General features: G+C 61.0%; 1 protein-coding gene across 2 annotated transcripts; it reads right to left on the reverse strand.

Moving 5' to 3' along the window:
• Window positions 1-7,705: 7,705 nt before the first annotated feature.
• ENO2 (enolase 2) lies at window positions 7,706-16,965 on the reverse strand. 2 transcript variants are annotated; one of them, XM_080392587.1, is made up of 12 exons: window positions 16,763-16,890; window positions 13,643-13,734; window positions 12,897-12,992; window positions 12,564-12,622; window positions 11,484-11,553; window positions 11,189-11,322; window positions 10,301-10,523; window positions 9,657-9,854; window positions 9,329-9,530; window positions 9,012-9,120; window positions 8,816-8,874; window positions 7,706-8,497 (listed from the first exon to the last, which is right to left on the reverse strand). In XM_080392587.1, exons 2-12 carry the CDS (start codon window positions 13,725-13,727, stop codon window positions 8,428-8,430), a joined length of 1,305 nt encoding a protein of 434 aa, XP_080248713.1. In that variant the 5' UTR covers window positions 13,728-13,734; window positions 16,763-16,890; the 3' UTR covers window positions 7,706-8,427. The 2 variants fall into 2 exon arrangements, with proteins under 2 accessions (XP_080248713.1, XP_080248712.1); XM_080392586.1 differs by lacking the exon at window positions 12,564-12,622 and having other exon boundaries at window positions 16,763-16,965.
• Window positions 16,966-17,005: the final 40 nt, after the last annotated feature.

Genomic DNA, 17,005 nt, shown 5'->3' on the forward strand with positions numbered 1-17,005 from the left:
CCGCCGCCCCTCCCCGCAGGGGCCCCGCGAAACACCCCCCGCCCACCCGAACCCACCCGAGACGGGCCCGCGGGGGGAGACCCCACGGGCAGCCAGCGCGGCCGCGCCCGGCTCGCCTCGCCGCCACAAAGGCCGGACCCTCTTGGCGGGGGGGGGGAGAACCTGGGGAGGGGGGGGCGCCTGCCCGGCGCTCATCAGCATGCAGCGTGGGGCGGGGGCGCGCCGCGGCAGCGCGCATCCCCCCACCGCACACCCCACTCCGCCGCCTCCCATCCCCCGCCCGGTTACCAGGCAACGGCACAAAGGCCGAGCCTTAGCGGGGGCCGTCCCGGGGACTGGGGGGGTCCCGGTGTCCCCGGCCCCCCCTAAAACGGCAGCGGTAGGGCTGCGGGGTGGGGGCAGGGTGGCTGGCGCGGGCCTGGCGCCGCATCCCCCCCCCTTCCCCCCCCCCGCGAAGGCTGCCTCAGCGTGAGGGAGGGGCTGCGGGGCACCCACGTGTTAAAAACGCGAACCGTGCCCCCCGGGTGTGCCCGGAGCGCTGCCGCCCCCCCAGCCCCGCCGCCGCCCGGCCCCACCGAGGGCGTGCGTGGCCATTTTGGAAAAGTTGCCGTCGAAGGAAGACTTTGGGGAGGGGGCGAGGGGGGGCCCCACTGGCTCTGCCACCTCGGGGGTCTGGCCGGACCCGGAGCCCCTTGCACCCCAAGGCTGCTCGTCCCGTTGCGGGGGCACCCCCCAGCTGTGCCCGGGCCGCCCGCGGGGCTGGAGGAGGGTCACCGGGTGGGCACGGGCAGGCCCCCACCGGGTGCCCCCTCGCCCCGGAGTGCAATGGCAAAGCAGCCCCGGGCGGCGGGCGGGGGGTGCCCCTGGGGGGCTGGGTTCGGTGAGTCTCATTGTCCGTGAACATGGCTCCGAGCGCTAGTTACTGTACAGCCATCCAAACGGCGCTGAGCAAGGCGTGTTCATCCCCCCGCGGGTTTTTCTGTAGCGCTGATCACCCAAACGCCTTAACAATGGTGACAACCATGTCCCCACACCACCTTCACTAGCCTGTGGCTCCCGGCACATTTGTCCCACACCCTTTTCCCAGGGGTTACGTGCCGTTCCAGGGCCTCCCTTCTTATTACCCTGGCTGTGCCATTGCTCTGGGTGCCTCTCGTCCCCGAGTCAGCTCTGCTGGCAAGCAGCACCCTGTTGCACAACATAAGCACACCCCACATCTCCAGCCCTCATGCGTTCCTTCATCCACCCTTCTCCCCAACCTGCCTCTTTGTTTTGACTCTTGCCAAGCACCTCAGCCCTGTCAGCAGCAATCCTGGAGTGCTGTCATTCCCTAGGACTCTCTGGTTTCCACCGGTGGAGCGGGAGATTGAAAAAAACACAGCTAACATTTGCAAAAACTCCCACTGATTTTGGGCGGTTGGGTCCGAATCGTTTCCCAATCCCATTTTGCAGAGGCACTGCATTGAAGAGAGCACCCTGCTGATGCTGAGCACAGGGGTAAGCATTATCCGCTCCACAATGTCTCACCAAGCTGAGCCCCAGAAAATGAGAAATAATGTTATTATTGCTCTAGAGGTAGTAGCGTTTTCGGTTGTCACGGCTGCTTCAAGCCGTTACCTTAGGAGTTGACAGCCTTGTGTCCCAAGCTCATAATGAGTGTGACACTTAGAGCCCAAAGTGATGATGCATGAAGGAGGAAGATCTTGTCAAAATCCCTGTTTCCTGGATGCTGAACAAAACATCCAGATCCCTAAGGTCTGCGATTTGGGGAAGAGCCTCCGTGAAAGCTGCAGCAACCAGTGTTGCTTCAGTCCCAGCGCCTGCTGGGCCAGTAACATGCAATACTGAGTTTGTTTAACCACAGCACCAAGCCCCCAGCAGTTCTCACATCATGGTCTCCCACAACCAGCTCAGCTGCCTGAGTTCAAAATTTTGACTCAAACAAACATTAGATTTATTATCAAGATTTTAGTGTCAATAATTATTTCCATAAGAGAGGTGGGCACCGCAATGCCTCATGAAGAATCTCCCTAGGTTTAGCGTTATTTCAAGAAGCCACGTGAAGGCGGCCTGCCTCCTCCGAAGCCTGCCGTCTTAGTTTATGAAAAAACATCAGAGGTGATTCAAAAAAGAAGCAGGACTGGGGGTGCGGGCAGGGCAACAGTTTGCATTTGTGTAATCCTGACTTCTGAGGGCTTGCTTGTGGGCAAAAAGCAGCATCTCCACTAATAAGGCTGAGGTTTTTGGCCAGCAGGATGAAAATGACAAGTGATTGAAGACAGTGCTGGTCAGGACTTCCCCTGGCTCTGCGGCTGGCTGAGGGCAGGATCCCTCCATGGAGGATGTGACCAGAAAGCTTACAGGGGGCTGCGAGGGGGGCTGACACAGGGGCTGTGCCGCAGCCTTCCCAAAGGTGACCCCTATTTTCCCCTTCCCACTCAGAAATCCACATGGCCAAGTCGCTGCTGGATAAAACCACGCTCCGCTCCAGTTCAGGGCGCTGGGCGTAAGCAGCAAATAGACACAAGAAACACAAGCGGTCCTCTGTGCTTGTGTGGAGAGACCAAGGCAGACTGTGCTGCAGAACATGGGAAATAATAAAATTATCTCACCTTTGAAATCAACAGATTGAAGACCTTGGGCAAGCCAAGAGCGCTGTTAGCTGTGTCTTCAGGACAGATAAATGACTCGGGGAGCCCGTGAGCCAGCTAGGCGGCTTGGCAAGCAGGTACCAAACTCACTGGTGTGCAGCTGGTCCTTCCTTGGAGCAGGGAGATGGGACGTGCCACCTCGTGAGGTCTCTGCAGCTGCATCATCCCTCTGCTCTCCAGTTCTGCCAGGGGACAGACAACAACATCCTGTGAAATGAGAGGCCTCGCCTGGGATGTCATCTTCCTACAGTAACAGGGCACAGAAGACAGATGCTGATGTAGCGGCATCTGTAGGATGTACATGATGTAGGAGTTTGGAGTGGAGAGCTCCGGACATCCCTTCCCATCTCAATTTTACTGTGAAACTGGGATGCTAAAAATGCACAGAGCCCCGCTTCCCCTCCCGACACACAGCACACAGTTATCTCCTTGATGACAAGACCAAGCAAGCCAGCCCTGTAGCCCGCATCGGGCCTGGGGAAAGGCTCTCCCCAAGCCAGAACTAGCCAGGGCCACCCAGGGTAGCTCCTCCCGGCTTGCTGTCCTAAACTCGGACAAATAACACCTGCAAACTGGTGTCCATGGGTAAATGAAACACTGAGAAAGTTGTAAACCTCCTCACCCATTCTCACCAGTCTGTCAGCAATGGCTGGCCACATGGCAAAGACAGCTCAGTGACTGGTAATGAACAATGAGCTGCCTCAGTTTACCACTTAATCTAGCTAATTGGGCCTGGGCTGCAGCTCAGGGAGGTGTTAATTGTGGAGGTTCATTCATGTGCCACTCTGACAGCCTGTAGAAGTGAGGGGCAAGGGTGGTAACCCCCATCACCCCAGTTTCGTTGTCCGCTATATGTGCCAGTGTGTTACAGTCACGCAGCTGATTTCCGAGGCATGGTGGGATGTGCTCTGTGCCAGCAGGGACCCCCAGGATATGCACGGGTTACCCCAAACTGTTGAACCTGCATCATTTACAGAGGTATTTTATCTCCCCTGTACATGGCATGGCACACAGTTACAGCTCCTTCCACACCGAGACGTGCAATGCTCTAGTAAGCTGATCTTTGCCCAGAGAGCAACCTTCGCTATGTCCTGGCAAGGCGTCCAAGCTGCCCATGTTTAGCCTTCCAGCAACAGGGCCACATGCTGTTCATTTGAGTAAGGCGCCCAGTGCCTTACAGGAATTACCCAGCACCCATATTTTTGGACCTCTTGTCAGATGTTCAGCAGAAGAGCGTCTCTGATGATGTTGGTTTCCCAAGGCTGAACACCACCCTATCGTTCTTGAGAGAGACAAAAAGATACCGGAGAAATTCAGTAGCTCTTCATCGTTAGGGCTTCCTGTGCACTCTAGAGGCAGCCCAGTCCAGTGGCACCTCCCCTTCCAGCTCCTTCATGGGCCCTGGCACCTAGGCAGGAACGAAGGAACGCTTCTGCAGGCGGCAGCAGGGGTGAGGTGGGGGCAGGTAAATTATCCCTTTAACAGCTGGACACGGATCTGAAAATGCCATCTAAACAGCGCGTGGTTGGAGAGTCGAAAGAAAACCAACCCAGCAAATGTTTCCCTTGACAGATATTGCCACATCCCCAGCCCACCTCGGGGCGGACTGGATGCATGTTGTAACGTGGCAATCTGATGGAGATGGCGGCTTGTCCAGCAGAAGGCCACAGGTGCAGGAAGAGTAGGTGCTTGGGCATTGCTGTCACAAAGGAACCACAACCACATCCCTGCCACCGAGGCACAAAGAAAGCAGCAAACATCTGATGCGTTGGCTAAGGATAAGTATTTGCAGCGACCCAAGCAAACATACCAGGGTCATATATTCCTTTTATACGTTGTGCCACCAGTGGCAAATTGATTTAGAAAAGGCACCAAGGTGAGGCACCCTTACGGTGCGATGCATTCACATCACCTCCGCGCTTCCACTAATCTTCCCTGACACAGGGATGTGGCAACACCTCACTGGCAAATTCTTGCCACAACGCAGGGGCATCTGCACCCGCTCCCTGATGTGGCAGCGCTGCTGCATTTCAGCGGGCAGCACCGGCCACCTCGGGCACCTGCTTCCCCTCCTCGCACAAAAAGTGACAAATGGAGGGGGAGATGCGCGAGATGCTCTTGGGAATATGAAAGCTGAGAAACTTTATTCCCGAAACCCGCCCTGCCGGCCGAGCCACAGCCGCGGCGTTTGCGAGATCCCGGCGCCCACAACAAAGGCGGGCGGGAGGGCAGCGCCCGCACCAGCGGCACCTCCCGCCGCAAAACCCCGCTGCTCGGGGCCGGGCTGGCCCGGGCCTGGCCGGGGGACTGGCAGCGGGGCTGGCTGCGGGGGCTGGCCGGGGGCTGGCTGCGGGGGCTGGCTGCGGGGGCTGGCCGGGGGCTGGCTGCGGGGGCTGGCCGGGGGCTGGCTGCGGGGGCTGGCTGCGAGGCTGGCTGCGTGGGCTGGCTGCGGGGCTGGCTGCGGGGGCTGGCCGGGGGCTGGCTGTGGGGGCTGGCTGCGGGGCTGGCTGCGCGGGCTGGCTGCGGGGGCTGGCCGGGGGCTGGCTGTGGGGGCTGGCTGCGGGGGCTGGCCGGGGGCTGGCCGGGGGCTGGCTGCGTGGGCTGGCTGCGCGGGCTGGCTGCGGGGGCTGGCCGGGGGCTGGCCGGGGGCTGGCTGCGGGGGCTGGCTGCGCGGGCTGGCTGCGGGGGCTGGCCGGGGGCTGGCCGGGGGCTGGCTGCGGGGGCTGGCTGCGCGGGCTGGCTGCGGGGGCTGGCTGCGGGGGCTGGCCGGGGGCTGGCTGCGGGGGCTGGCCGGGGGCTGGCTGCGGGGGCTGGCTGCGGGGGCTGGCCGGGGGCTGGCTGCGGGGGCTGGCCGGGGGCTGGCTGCGGGGGCTGGCTGCGGGGGCTGGCCGGGGGCTGGCCGGGGGCTGGCTGTGGGGGCTGGCTGCGCGGGCTGGCTGCGGGGGCTGGCCGGGGGCTGGCCGGGGGCTGGCCGGGGGCTGGCTGCGGGGGCTGGCTGCGGGGGCTGGCCGGGGGCTGGCTGCGGGGGCTGGCTGCGCGGGCTGGCTGCGGGGGCTGGCTGCGGGGGCTGGCCGGGGGCTGGCTGCGGGGGCTGGCCGGGGGCTGGCTGCGGGGGCTGGCTGCGGGGGCTGGCCGGGGGCTGGCTGCGGGGGCTGGCCGGGGGCTGGCTGCGGGGGCTGGCTGCGGGGCTGGCTGCGTGGGCTGGCTGCGGGGGCTGGCCGGGGGCTGGCCGGGGGCTGGCGGCGGGGCCGGGCCGGGGGGGCCGGGCCCTCTCCCCTGGCGGGGTCTCAGCGCCGGCGCGGCGGGGCCGGTGCGGGAAAATGGAGTGTTTCCCCGAGCAGCGCCCGGACTACAGCTCCCAGCGGCAGCCGCGGCCCCGCCGCCGTGCGGGGGTGGCAGCCGGCCCCCTGGCCCTCCCCGGCACCCCTGGCACCTCACAGTCCCCCTGGCACCCCACAGTGCCCACATTCCCTACCCCCAGTCCCCCCTTGGGGGTGTGAGCATCCTCCCGCGGTGCCCATCCTCGGTAGGGCCGGCAGCGGCTCCCCGGCCCCCCGCGCCCCCGGGGTAGCGTGGGGGTGTTCAGGCGTGGGGACGAGCGGTGCCGCTGGACACGCCAGCTGCCAGGGGCGGCTTTGAGTCTGGGGCAAGTTTTGCTGCGCCGCCCCCCTACCCCGGGAGGCTGATGGGGAGACTTCACGGAGAGCTGGGGGAGAGGCGGCTGGCAGCCGGGGCACAAGCTCCTCCTGGCCACCGAGATCTGCCCTGTAGCCACTGGCCACCCCCCAGAAACCCACCCTGCCTCCACCCTTGCATCCTCCCTCCCACTCTCCTGCCCATGCCAGGCATGTGTGCCATAGCCTTTGTCTTGCCACCCCGAACTAAATCCCTTCTCTGTGCTGCTTAGTAAGGAATCGGCAGTGCAATGCCGGTGTTTTAAAATGGTGTCTCTCGATTCAGAAGTCTGCACAAGGGGACAGGCGAGGGGGCTCGGGGCTTGCTGAGCAACCTCAGTCTGTCCCGTTGTTCCCTGCTCATCACAAAATGCAAGGCAGCATGCATGGCTTAAACCGGGTCTGGACAGTTTCTGCAGTGCAGCGGGGCAGGAGGTCTGCAGGACCTGCGCGTGCCCAGGTGCAGGCAGGGGTTACCAGCATGAACCAAGGATGGTGGGCAAGGCAGCTTTACCATTTATTCTCTTGTCAAAGCCTGAGTTGGATTTTGGCACCCCCCCAGCCTCCCGCCTATCGCTGGAGCCTGTCCAGAATTAACGGTGCTGAGCAGGCGCTGGGGCTCTGCTGGCACTCAGCCTGCTGGGGCCCTGGCTGAAGCATGGGCCGCCTTCCCCCGGCACCGCTGTGTTGCCTGCGTGAAACAAGATGGAGCTGAGAGAGACCGGCGTCCCACCAACTCCTCCATCCACCACTGTGCAAGCCCCGTTTTGGGGAGGAGATCAGCCTTTTCACCCCCAAAGCCTTGCTGTTCCAGTTCTCCATCACTCGAGCCCCATGGGCAGCTAGCCTGGGGCCCATCCTCAGGTCTTTACATCAGTGGAGGGCACAATTAAAATCCCTGTGCAGCAGCAGATCCTCATGTAATGTGGCTTGGTGGAGATGGCGGGGGGCAACTCCCATCCTCCCGCCTGCCTCCCCCTTGGTGTTCCCCAGCCAGGTGGCCAACAGCTGTCTGGTGGTGGGACCAGGCTGTAAAAGGATGGGGAGGGGCAGGGAGGGCAGTACCTGGGCATCTTCTTTGGCTGGTCCCCTCTGCTTGTTTTGGTTACATTTCTGTGTGAGCCTCTCCTGCTTTGATGGCAAAATGTCCCCATTTCCCAAAGGCTGGTGTGTAGAGAGAATTACGGGGCCAAGCCAGGCAACTCAGGTGTGAAATACATTTTAATTGAGTTTCGGGATCTGTAGTTTGTCTGTTGCTCGGCTGAGCATGGGCTGTCTAGAAGGTGAAGCAGACATTATGGGGCGGAGGAAAGGGTGAAGGAGTGCAGGAGGGAAGGGAACAAGAGAGAAAAGGTCACGAGAAGCAAATGAGAGCATGGGTTTGTTTACGGATGTGTTTTAATATATCGCCCCACAGTACTATTGTGCTGACCCGGAGACTGACACCACACGCACACACACACACACGTGCACACCCAGTGAGGGACAGCAGTGCATGTCAATGCTAAGCTGCTGGCAAGCACAGCCCAACACAGCACAGCACTCGCGGTGGAGGAAGGGCCACGTGGGGCCCCCTGGGGCTCAGGACGGACACACGCCTCGGGCACAGGGATGCCGTGGGCTGGTACACGTACACCTACGCATGCACAACGAGAGCGAGCCACTGGCGACACTCGTCCGGACACAGCTACGGGTGCGACACTTGCCCAAACACACCAGCCAACGACGCACAGATGTTCACCGTACATGCTTCGGTGTCTGAGGGAAACACACCCTGTGGGCAGCATGCTGCCTTAGTCTAACACGTGAACAGAGTGGCTCAGACGCAGCCCTGCACACAAAAACTCCAAACAAAAGACACACGATGCCTAGATCCAGAAATGCTTATGACCCCAAAGCAAGGGACAGGGTGCAGGCCTCTCTCTCATCCTTCACCTGGGTACATCTAGCCGGGGACACCTGAACTTGAGGGGTTTGAGGTGAGAGGGAACCAGGTGGCAGAGGGGGGAGAAAGAGCAAAAAAGGGAGCGGTAGAGGGAGGGGGCTTCAGAGTCTGTGAGGTGGGAAAGAGCAGCAGGGTGGCTGTGCCCTGGGGACAATGTTCAAAGAACACTTGGGTTGCGAAAGTTGTGTCCGGCAAAGCGTGCTTCGTCGCCCAGCTCTTCCTCAATCCTGCAGGAGAGAGAGAGACAGCACACATCAGGCCCTTGCTGCCCGGGAGCAGCGGTGCCGGTGGGACAGGGCACCAGCAGGGAGCTGACGCGGCCGGAGGAGCTCAGCTCCTGCCAGCTCCCACGCCTGTGGGGCTGCACCCCCATGCCGAGGCAGAGGGAAGGGGTCTGCTCCAGACACCTCCCGGGACCCCGTTGCCAGCTCCAGCCATGCCTTTGTAACATTTCTCCTGCAAGCCCCTGGGCTTGCAGCTTCTCCCGCTCCCATCAGTCACTACCCCATCCTCTCTTCTGCGTTCCTGTCCCTGGAGCCCCTTACCTCATGAGCTGGTTGTACTTAGCCAGGCGTTCAGACCTGCAGGGAGCACCCGTCTTTATCTGCAAAGCAATCCCCAAAACAAATGCTGTAAGAAACTGTTATGGCTTGCACCAGTTTACTGTGGTGGGGCAGGGGATTCTGTCTTAGCCCCTCTTTGCTTTCCTCCAGGCTTGTGCATGGCCCAGGTCTCACCTACCTGCCCAGTGCACAGTCCTACAACCAGGTCAGCAATGAAGGTGTCCTCGGTCTCCCCAGATCGATGGCTCACCATCACACCCCAGCCATTCTCCTGGGCCAGCTTGCAGCTGCCATGAGCAAGAAACGTGGTCAGGAGCTCCCACTCCTATAACCGCCGGCGGCACAGGGTGGGATCCCAGCACCCTCTCCTCCCACCCGCAGCACCCTACACTTGGGTGGAGACAAAAGCCTGCTCACCAGCGGGCAGCGTGACACCCTGCTGTGGCTCAGCACCAGCCCCTCCAGCGGACGACGAGGGCAGTGGGCTGGACTTACGCTTGGATGGCCTCCGTGACGGACCCAATCTGGTTGACTTTGAGCAGGAGGCAGTTGCAGGCCTTCTCTTCAACAGCTCTCTCGATGCGCTTAGGGTTTGTCACCGTCAGGTCATCTCCCACTATCTGAATCCCCACATTGGCTGTGAACTTGGACCAGGCCTCCCAGTCATCTTGGTCAAAAGGGTCCTCAATGGAGACCACTGAAGGGGCAACGTGAGAGACATGAGTCAAAGCTGCCTCCCTCCCCACCCCAAAACCAGAGGGTACGCGCCTGTGAAGTGTGTGACACCAGCACCAATTCCCTGCTGCCAGGCACGGAAGCTCACCTGGATAATCACGTACAAAGCTTTGATAGAGGTCGCCCAGCTCATCTGCAGAAATGTAGCGGCTTGGGTCATCTGGGGACTTGAAGTCCAGGTCGTATTTGCCATCACGGTAGAACTCGGAGGCTGCCACATCCATACCAATGACAATCTTGTCCGTGTAGCCTGCCTTGTCGATGGCTTCCTTGAGGAGCTCCAGAGCTGTGAGGAGGACAGCTGCATTCAGGAGGGCCAGCCCATGCAGACAGCTCTACCCTCCAGCGGGAACCTCCTCCGGGAGCGTTCTGAGAGCCTGGCGGTGCGACAGGGGAGGTGGAAGGGAGCCCAGAGTGCGACAGAGACATGCCAAGGAGCTGTGGGGGCCATGTCCAAAGGGACTAGGGAGAACTGAAGTACAATCCTGCGGCTTGTCTCTGAGCTGTGGGGAGGCCTTGGAAAAGCGTGCACATGCAGGAAAGTTTTGTATGGAGAGGCTGTAGCAGGCCAAGGCCACGCCATGGAGAAGGACCTTAGAAACCGCTGCCTAACACAGGGTCAATGACACTGAGGCATCGTATTTTGAAGCAATCTTTGGGGAGCGCTGTGAGCTGGGTATAGGAAGCCGGAGCACTGCAGTCAGGGGCACCCCACCTCTGCAGAGCTCTCACCTTCACTGTTTTCCAGGATGTTGGGGGCAAAGCCTCCCTCATCACCCACATTGGTAGCATCTTTGCCATACTTCTCCTTGATGACGCTCTTGAGGTTGTGATAGACTTCAGCCCCGATGCGCATGGCATCGCGGAAGCTCTCAGCCCCCACAGGCAGGATCATGAATTCCTGCATGGCCAGTTTGTTGCCTGCGTGGGAACCTCCATTGATCACGTTGAAAGCCTGGAAGAGTCAGTAAGTGATCAGAGCTGAAGGAACGGGCCCTGGCACCACCTAGAGGAGGCTCCCCAGCGAGCCAGCGTGCCCGTTCCTGCCACGTCCCACAGGGTGACGGAACGCATCAGCTACAATGCACCAGACCAAAGGTGTAAAAGCCCAGGGTCTTCCTCCCAACGGTGGCTCAAAGCAAATGGCTGGAGAGAACTTTCCCACCTGTTTCCCTCCCAGACATCTCCCGAACTATCCGTGTTTATCTGTGCTCTGTGTGTTTATCAGCAAAGCTGTCAGTCTCTCTTCCAGGACCTTCCTCCTCGACTCCAAGAAAATTCTGGCACCCACAACACCTGTTGTGAGGGAGTTTCACAGTGCAGCTACCCCGGCTATGAAGACCCGTGTGTTTTGAATTGTGCCCCAGAGGGTTCACATGACGCACTCTGGTTCTTGTGCCAAGAGCGAGATCCTCAGCCAACCCCCACCACAACCCCTGCCATGTCCTACTCCGGCCCCGCTTTTCTGTCTGGAAACCTGACAAATCTCAGGCCTTGACGAGTGCCATGCACTCAGCTGATGGTCAGCACTATGTCCCTTCCTGCTCTCCCTCCCAACACACCCTTTGAAGTTTCTTTTGGAGTTTCTGAAGGTGGGTGTCAAGGATGAAGGAACCTTACTGGCACAGGAAGGATGAGATCAGAGTTGCCAGCCAGGTCAGCAATGTGCCGGTACAGGGGGACATCCTTCTCCGCAGCTCCCGCCTTGCAGACGGCCAGCGAAACCCCCAGGATAGCATTGGCACCGAACTTGGCTGCAGGCAGAAGCAAGGAGGAGTTGGGCTTCTCAGGCAGCAACCCCCTGCCCAGCGGGTGCCCCTGCTCCAGCCCTGCCAGTGCTCCTGCTCCAGCCCTGCGCCCTCCCATGCTCTTTCCTCCCCAGGCCAAAAAAAAAAAAAAAAAAAGCATGAATTACATTTGTTCTCTGTGCCATCCATCTCAAGCATCAAATTGTCGATCTTCTCTTGATCCACAACAGAGAGGCCCTGCAAGGAAGAAACAGCTCCTGAGGAGGGGGGGCTGTGACGAGCTGCTGGCTCTGGTGTGCAAGGAAGGAGGCGCTGATGGAGAAGCTGGGGGTACAGGAACCTTTTTAGCTTGTGGGGGGACACATACACAGAAAGCTCTGGAAACGAGTGCCTCGCTATACGGTCAGGTAGGTGAGGTAACCACGACGATGTTGCTGCGGTGCAGTGTGGACATACCCATGCCGGAGGGGGGGCTCAGCTGCAGCCCCCCACCCCACCCCAGGGGCTCACCCAGCCTTCTGGCAGCTTCCAGGAAGCTTTGTGGTGCTGGGGCCACACAGAAGCTGGGCAGAACAACAATGCATGCTCAACCTCAAGCAAGTGCCTGTAGGCTGGATGGATCCATCCCCAGCAGCGAGGCAGAGAGCAGGATTAGCCCCCACACAGGCAGCCCACTACCAGGCCAGGTATTTTTATGGGGTGGAGAGAGCTGGGGTCTCAGCCAGACACCCCCCGTCCAGGAGCTGCACAGGGTCTAATGCGTGGCTTGACCTCGGCTCTCTTCAGAGCAGGCTCCAGGTACAACTGGGTTGCAGATGTGAGACCACTGACCCGCAAAGCCATGCTGGGGGGGCTGCCAGCCCTTGCACATCATGGTCATCGCTCATCCCACCATGACTGGTGGGTGGGACGAACGGGTGTGAGGCCACAGACATGTAGGGGAGACTCAGTGCTTGAGGAGGAGCACACCTGGAAGAGGCAGACAGCTCTACAGGGAGAGTTAAGGGGACTAGTTATGTGGTACGGATGCTGCGGTGGACCAGGTAGCATTAAATCCTTCCCACCCCAAGAAAAGATTGCTGTGGAGACACACAGGCATGGAGGGCAGGAGTGGAGTGCCCGTGGTCACAGAGAGCATCACTATGTCTGTTAACCCAGTGAGATGAAGAGAGGCAGAAACAGAGATCAGGGGACAGAGACAGACCAGAGTAAGCGTTGGACAAGGCAAAACAAAGAGAAATCCTTACAGAGCCCACGAGAGCTGGGGCGACAGTGCTGTTGATATGATCCACGGCCTGCAGGACCCCTAAAGAAGGGAAAAGACAGAGAGAAAGAGAGAGAGAGAGGGTGAGGCAAAGAGGAGAGTGGAAAGAGGGAGGGCGAGGACCGATAGAGAGACAGAGAAGGAGGCAGTGAGAGAAGATCGAGGCCTGATCTTTCACTTTACGCTAGGTCTGTGCCTCTGCTGTCTCCCTGAGGGCAGTGGGGCGCAGCCGTGTCATGCCAGCGGGTGAGTGGTACCCTCTGGTGGGGCCCTGCCCACAGCAGTGCTGGGGATGGGGTCGGCAGCATCTCCCCACCTTTCCCGAGGAAACGCGACTTGTCATTGTCTCGCAGCTCCAGCGCTTCATAGATGCCAGTGGACGCGCCGCTGGGGACCGCTGCTCGAAACATGCCTGGGAAACAGCAAAACATGGTGTGAGACAAGCGGAGGGTGAAGAGGGAAAGCCCTCAGGCACCAGTTGTGTCCTGCTTGTTTGGGGAAACGGTGGCAACCACTTGTGCAAATGTGTGGCCCCGCTGGCTGGCTGCTCCTGGCTGGTCTTCTCCGAGGTGCAGCACCAGGGTGGCAGAAATAAATGTACCCAGCACTTCCAGACTGAGAAACCTGGATCTCAGGCACCCAGAGGTCCCCACTGGTCCCTGAACTATGGGTGATGGGTAGAAGCCTGGCTCCTCAGCCCTCCTACTGGTTCCAGAGGCAGCCTGACCCACAGGAGAGGTAAATAAGAAGGTAAACAGATTTATGTTAATGAAACTTTCCATCCCTGCTACTAGCAGGCACGTGGCTTGAGTCACATACACAGCAGCCAGCTGTCTCGTCACGATGTGCCCAGTACACGTGTGGACTCGCTGAGCACAGGCACAAGCAGAGCCACAAGCAGAGCTGTGGTCGCTGCCTCCTGCCCCGGCTCCCTGGCTGCTGGAGAAGACCCTTCATCCTTCATCCTTCACGCTCTCGGGGTGTGTGCCAGGCTGCTGCGCAGTGCCAGCTCTGCCAGGGCAGGCAGGACCTTCCCCCCATCTCTTGTCCTCACCCACGTACCTTTGTGGGTATAGAGGTCCACCTCAACCGTGGGGTTCCCACGGGAGTCCAGGATCTCACGGGCATGGATCCTCTCCACTGCCATGGTGAGCCTGTGGATAGGGGAGGAAAGGGGAGGGGAAGGGGGATAGGGAGGGGGAGGGGGAGAGGGAGGGGGAGGGGGAGAGGAAGAAGGAGAGGTTCAGCTCTGATGAACACCCAAGACGTGGTGCTCACCCTTCTAATGTCTAGAGAAGACACCGACAGAGAGATGGCAGCTCAAGGAAGAGTGCCCTTAGGAGCTGGAGATAAAACTATTGCCTCAGGGAAATTTAGAAACTGCTGTTAAACCCCAGGTGTGGCAACCTACCCAAATTTTGTCCAGGAACCAGTCACCTATTAGAATTTATTCTGTCCCTTTGCTGCAGATGGCAGCCTCTCTCCCTGCACCAGGGCTGAGCGCTGCCCCTTCTCAGGGGTCCTCGCATGAGCATGGCTGCTGGAGACAGGGAGAGTGCTGGAGATGGAGGGTGCCGGAGATGGGGAGGGTGCTGGAGACAAGATGGGGAGGGTGCCGGAGATGGGGAGGGTTCTGGAGACAGGGAGGGTGCCACAGCACCCACCGGCAGCAGAGAGGGAGGGCGCAGCTGTTGCAGCCGGGAGCCGCCCCCAGCCCCAGTGCCAAGGACAGGGCATCAGCTCCCGGCGCCTCCCTTCTCCTTGCCAGCAGGCGAGGACGGTGCCCGCCAGGGCCAGGCAGCATGCAGCGCTCGGGCCAGCAGGCAGGGCGCCGGCTGAGCGTGGCAGCTGCTGGGGCAGGGCAGGGGGTGACTGACCTGCGGGGACCCTCTGCAGCCCATGGTGGGGGGAGCTGCCATCCCCTTGGCCGAGCGCCTGGCTCAGCCTTCCCGGTTCCCCCATCAGCCGCTGGGCAAGGCGCTGGGAGCGTGGCAGAGGCTGGCGGCCTGAGGAGCGTCTTGCTGAAGGCCACAGCGCCTCAGACATGGCGGAGAGGGCTCTGAAGGGACGGGGGGACTGGGTCAGTCCCTTCACTCTGCTTGGGGGAGTGGATGAGACCTGGAGGCATCTCTGTCAGATGGGGGAACCTGGCATTCTGGGGTGCCCAGCCAAACCTGGAGTGGGGAACAGGCTGGTGGGTGAGGAGGGCTGTCTGACACAGCTTCTCTTGCTTTGCTCTTGAGGGGGTGCAAAACAACTCATTCCCTCGCATCCCACCTTCCGCACGGGGCCACGTGATGGCGGGGAGCGGCACGTCCCTGGAGAGGGAGCAGCAGCGAGGGGCGGGTCGCCCCGTGCCCCCAGCCCCACCACGTTTTCCTCCCCTGGCTCCCACGGATGATTCACTCAAGCCTGAGCAGGGCCAGCCCCACGCAAAACTTTGTGCGGAGGCCAAGCCCGGGGTCAGACCCGTGCCGTGGTGCGTGTGAGAGTCTGGCGGGAGGGACGGCCAGCACGGGGGCTCAGCGCGGAGCCAGGGGCTGCAAATGGCACATCACGGCACTGAGAGCAGTGACGAAGCAGGCTGGGGGGCGTCAGAGTCAGCTCTTGGCCCTGTTGCCTCGGGTGGGTGGAAATCAGGCGGGTGTGAGGGAATTGCTCTGCTCTGAAGTTTCAGCAAGAGCTTCCCATACTGGGGAGTTTCTCAGCAACATCGGGGCTCTCTAGAGCCTGCGCAGGGCTCTCCACCATGTCCATCTGGGCTGGGATCCCCCGTCAGCCGCTTTGGCGGCGCTCCTCGCACCATCTGGCACACACCGCGGGAACTTCCTCCAGAGCCATGCCCGCGCAGATGCGAGCTTCCCTTGCGGCAGTGCCCCGGCCGTGCCCCAACAGCCTCCACGGGGAGCAAGGAACAGGACCCCACTAGTGATCTTTGACAGCAAGACCCATGCCTCTCTGCTTATGTGGTCATGGTGCCCGTGGTCACATCCACCTGCCCCTGTTGGGGCCAGCTTCGAGGAAGCCAAACAACACCCCCAAATCCAGCTTTGCCTGCCCCATCCCACCACTCCCTGGGTCTTTCCTCCCCTCTCAGACCTTTAAAACCCTCCCCTGCACTTGCGTTGCTGCCCCATGTCCCCCTGCATTTGCCCTCCTTCAAAAAGCACAAAGAACCATCCTGAAATCCCTGGCATCAGCTGCACTGTCCTGAAAGGAGGTCAGAGACGGATAAGCCAGGATAAAGGATTGGGATGGAGCCATAGGCAGGAGCTCGCGGACCACAGCGAGGAAGAGGAGCCAGGCTGGAGCTGGGCAGCCTCTCCCTGAGCAGGGGCTGGGCTGGGCACCCGGGGGAGGCTGGCGCTGCTGCAGTGCCTTCCTGTGGGCACTGCTCGTTGCGAGGGCATGGTCTCGCTGGGGCTGGCGCTGCAGCTATTCCCCCTCCCTGCCAGGCAGGCCGGCAGGGCGAAGCCCTCTCCCCCAGGCCACTGCCACCAGCCCCCTGTGCTGCTGCCACCCCCCCGGGCTGGGCACTGCTCCCGGGAAGCCCGCACTGCTGCAGTGTCGTGGCTGCTGCAGCTATTGCTTGCTTGGTTGCCACCTCCTCTCCCTGCTGCCCCCCCTCCCCTGGGTGGCGTGGGGTTGTGCGGACAGGAAAACATCCCTTCTCCTCCCTCCCTCCCCCCGGGAGCCGGCGAGCGCTTGTGCTTGTGCCAGCGCCTGGGGGGGCCCGGGGGGGCCGCTCTGCGCTGGGGCTGGGGCCTTTCCCCGGCAGTGCCCGGGCCAAGCTGTGCCTGCTCCCCACCACTGCCCGCCCGCAGGTAAGGGCTCCTCCCGGCAGTGCCCTTGGGAGCACCCCCTATGCTGGCTGCTCGCCCCCCGCCTGCAGTTCCCCTAGGTTCACATCTGACATGATGCTTGCCGGGGGTAGGGAAGGAGGGAGTACCTGAAATTAAAATATGAAAGAAAAGTGAGAAGGGTGGGGGTGAGGAGCAGGAGGTGGGAGGAGCAGGGGGAGGGAGTGAGGGGAGTTCGGTTGTTCGTGCCGCTCGCGGCGGTCCATCTCCGCAGGGACCCCAAAGTGCGTGTGGGGTTTGGAGGGCACAGGGTGCGGAGCAGAGCCCTGCCTGCGGGGAGGGGGTGCTGGCCCTCCCCGCCAGTAAGTGGGGAGACACTTACCTTCCCAGGGCAGGGGTGAACGGGAGACTGAGCAAATGCTGGCAGAAAGGAGAGAGGACGAAGCTGGAGAGGGATGCAGGACCTCAAGGGGAGATGATGTGTCCTCTAAGCCAGCGGCGGCGGCGGCAGGATGGAGACGCCCCTGATAGGGCCGGGACGGCAGCATGTGACCCAGAGCTGCGATGAGTCAGGATTTAGCAAAGCTTTGCAAACAGCACGTAGAGGATGGAGAGAGAAAGAGAG

The sequence above is a fragment of the Falco punctatus genome (genome assembly GCF_963210335.1).
Source record: "Falco punctatus genome assembly, chromosome: 6".
NCBI lineage: Eukaryota > Metazoa > Chordata > Aves > Falconiformes > Falconidae > Falco > Falco punctatus.

Bases quoted from the DNA above. Each gene is read 5' to 3' on its own strand.
- ENO2 (XM_080392586.1), bottom strand. From the start codon at position 16,928: ATGCTGCCGTCCCGGCCCTATCAGGGGCGTCTCCATCCTGCCGCCGCC. The intron at 11,554-12,896 runs GTGGGGAGATGC...TCTTCCTTGCAG, and splicing joins GTCGCGTTTCCTCGGGAAAG to GGCCTCTCTGTTGTGGATCA. The intron at 9,531-9,656 runs GTGAGCTTCCGT...TTGCCCCTTCAG, and splicing joins CTTTGTACGTGATTATCCAG to TGGTCTCCATTGAGGACCCT.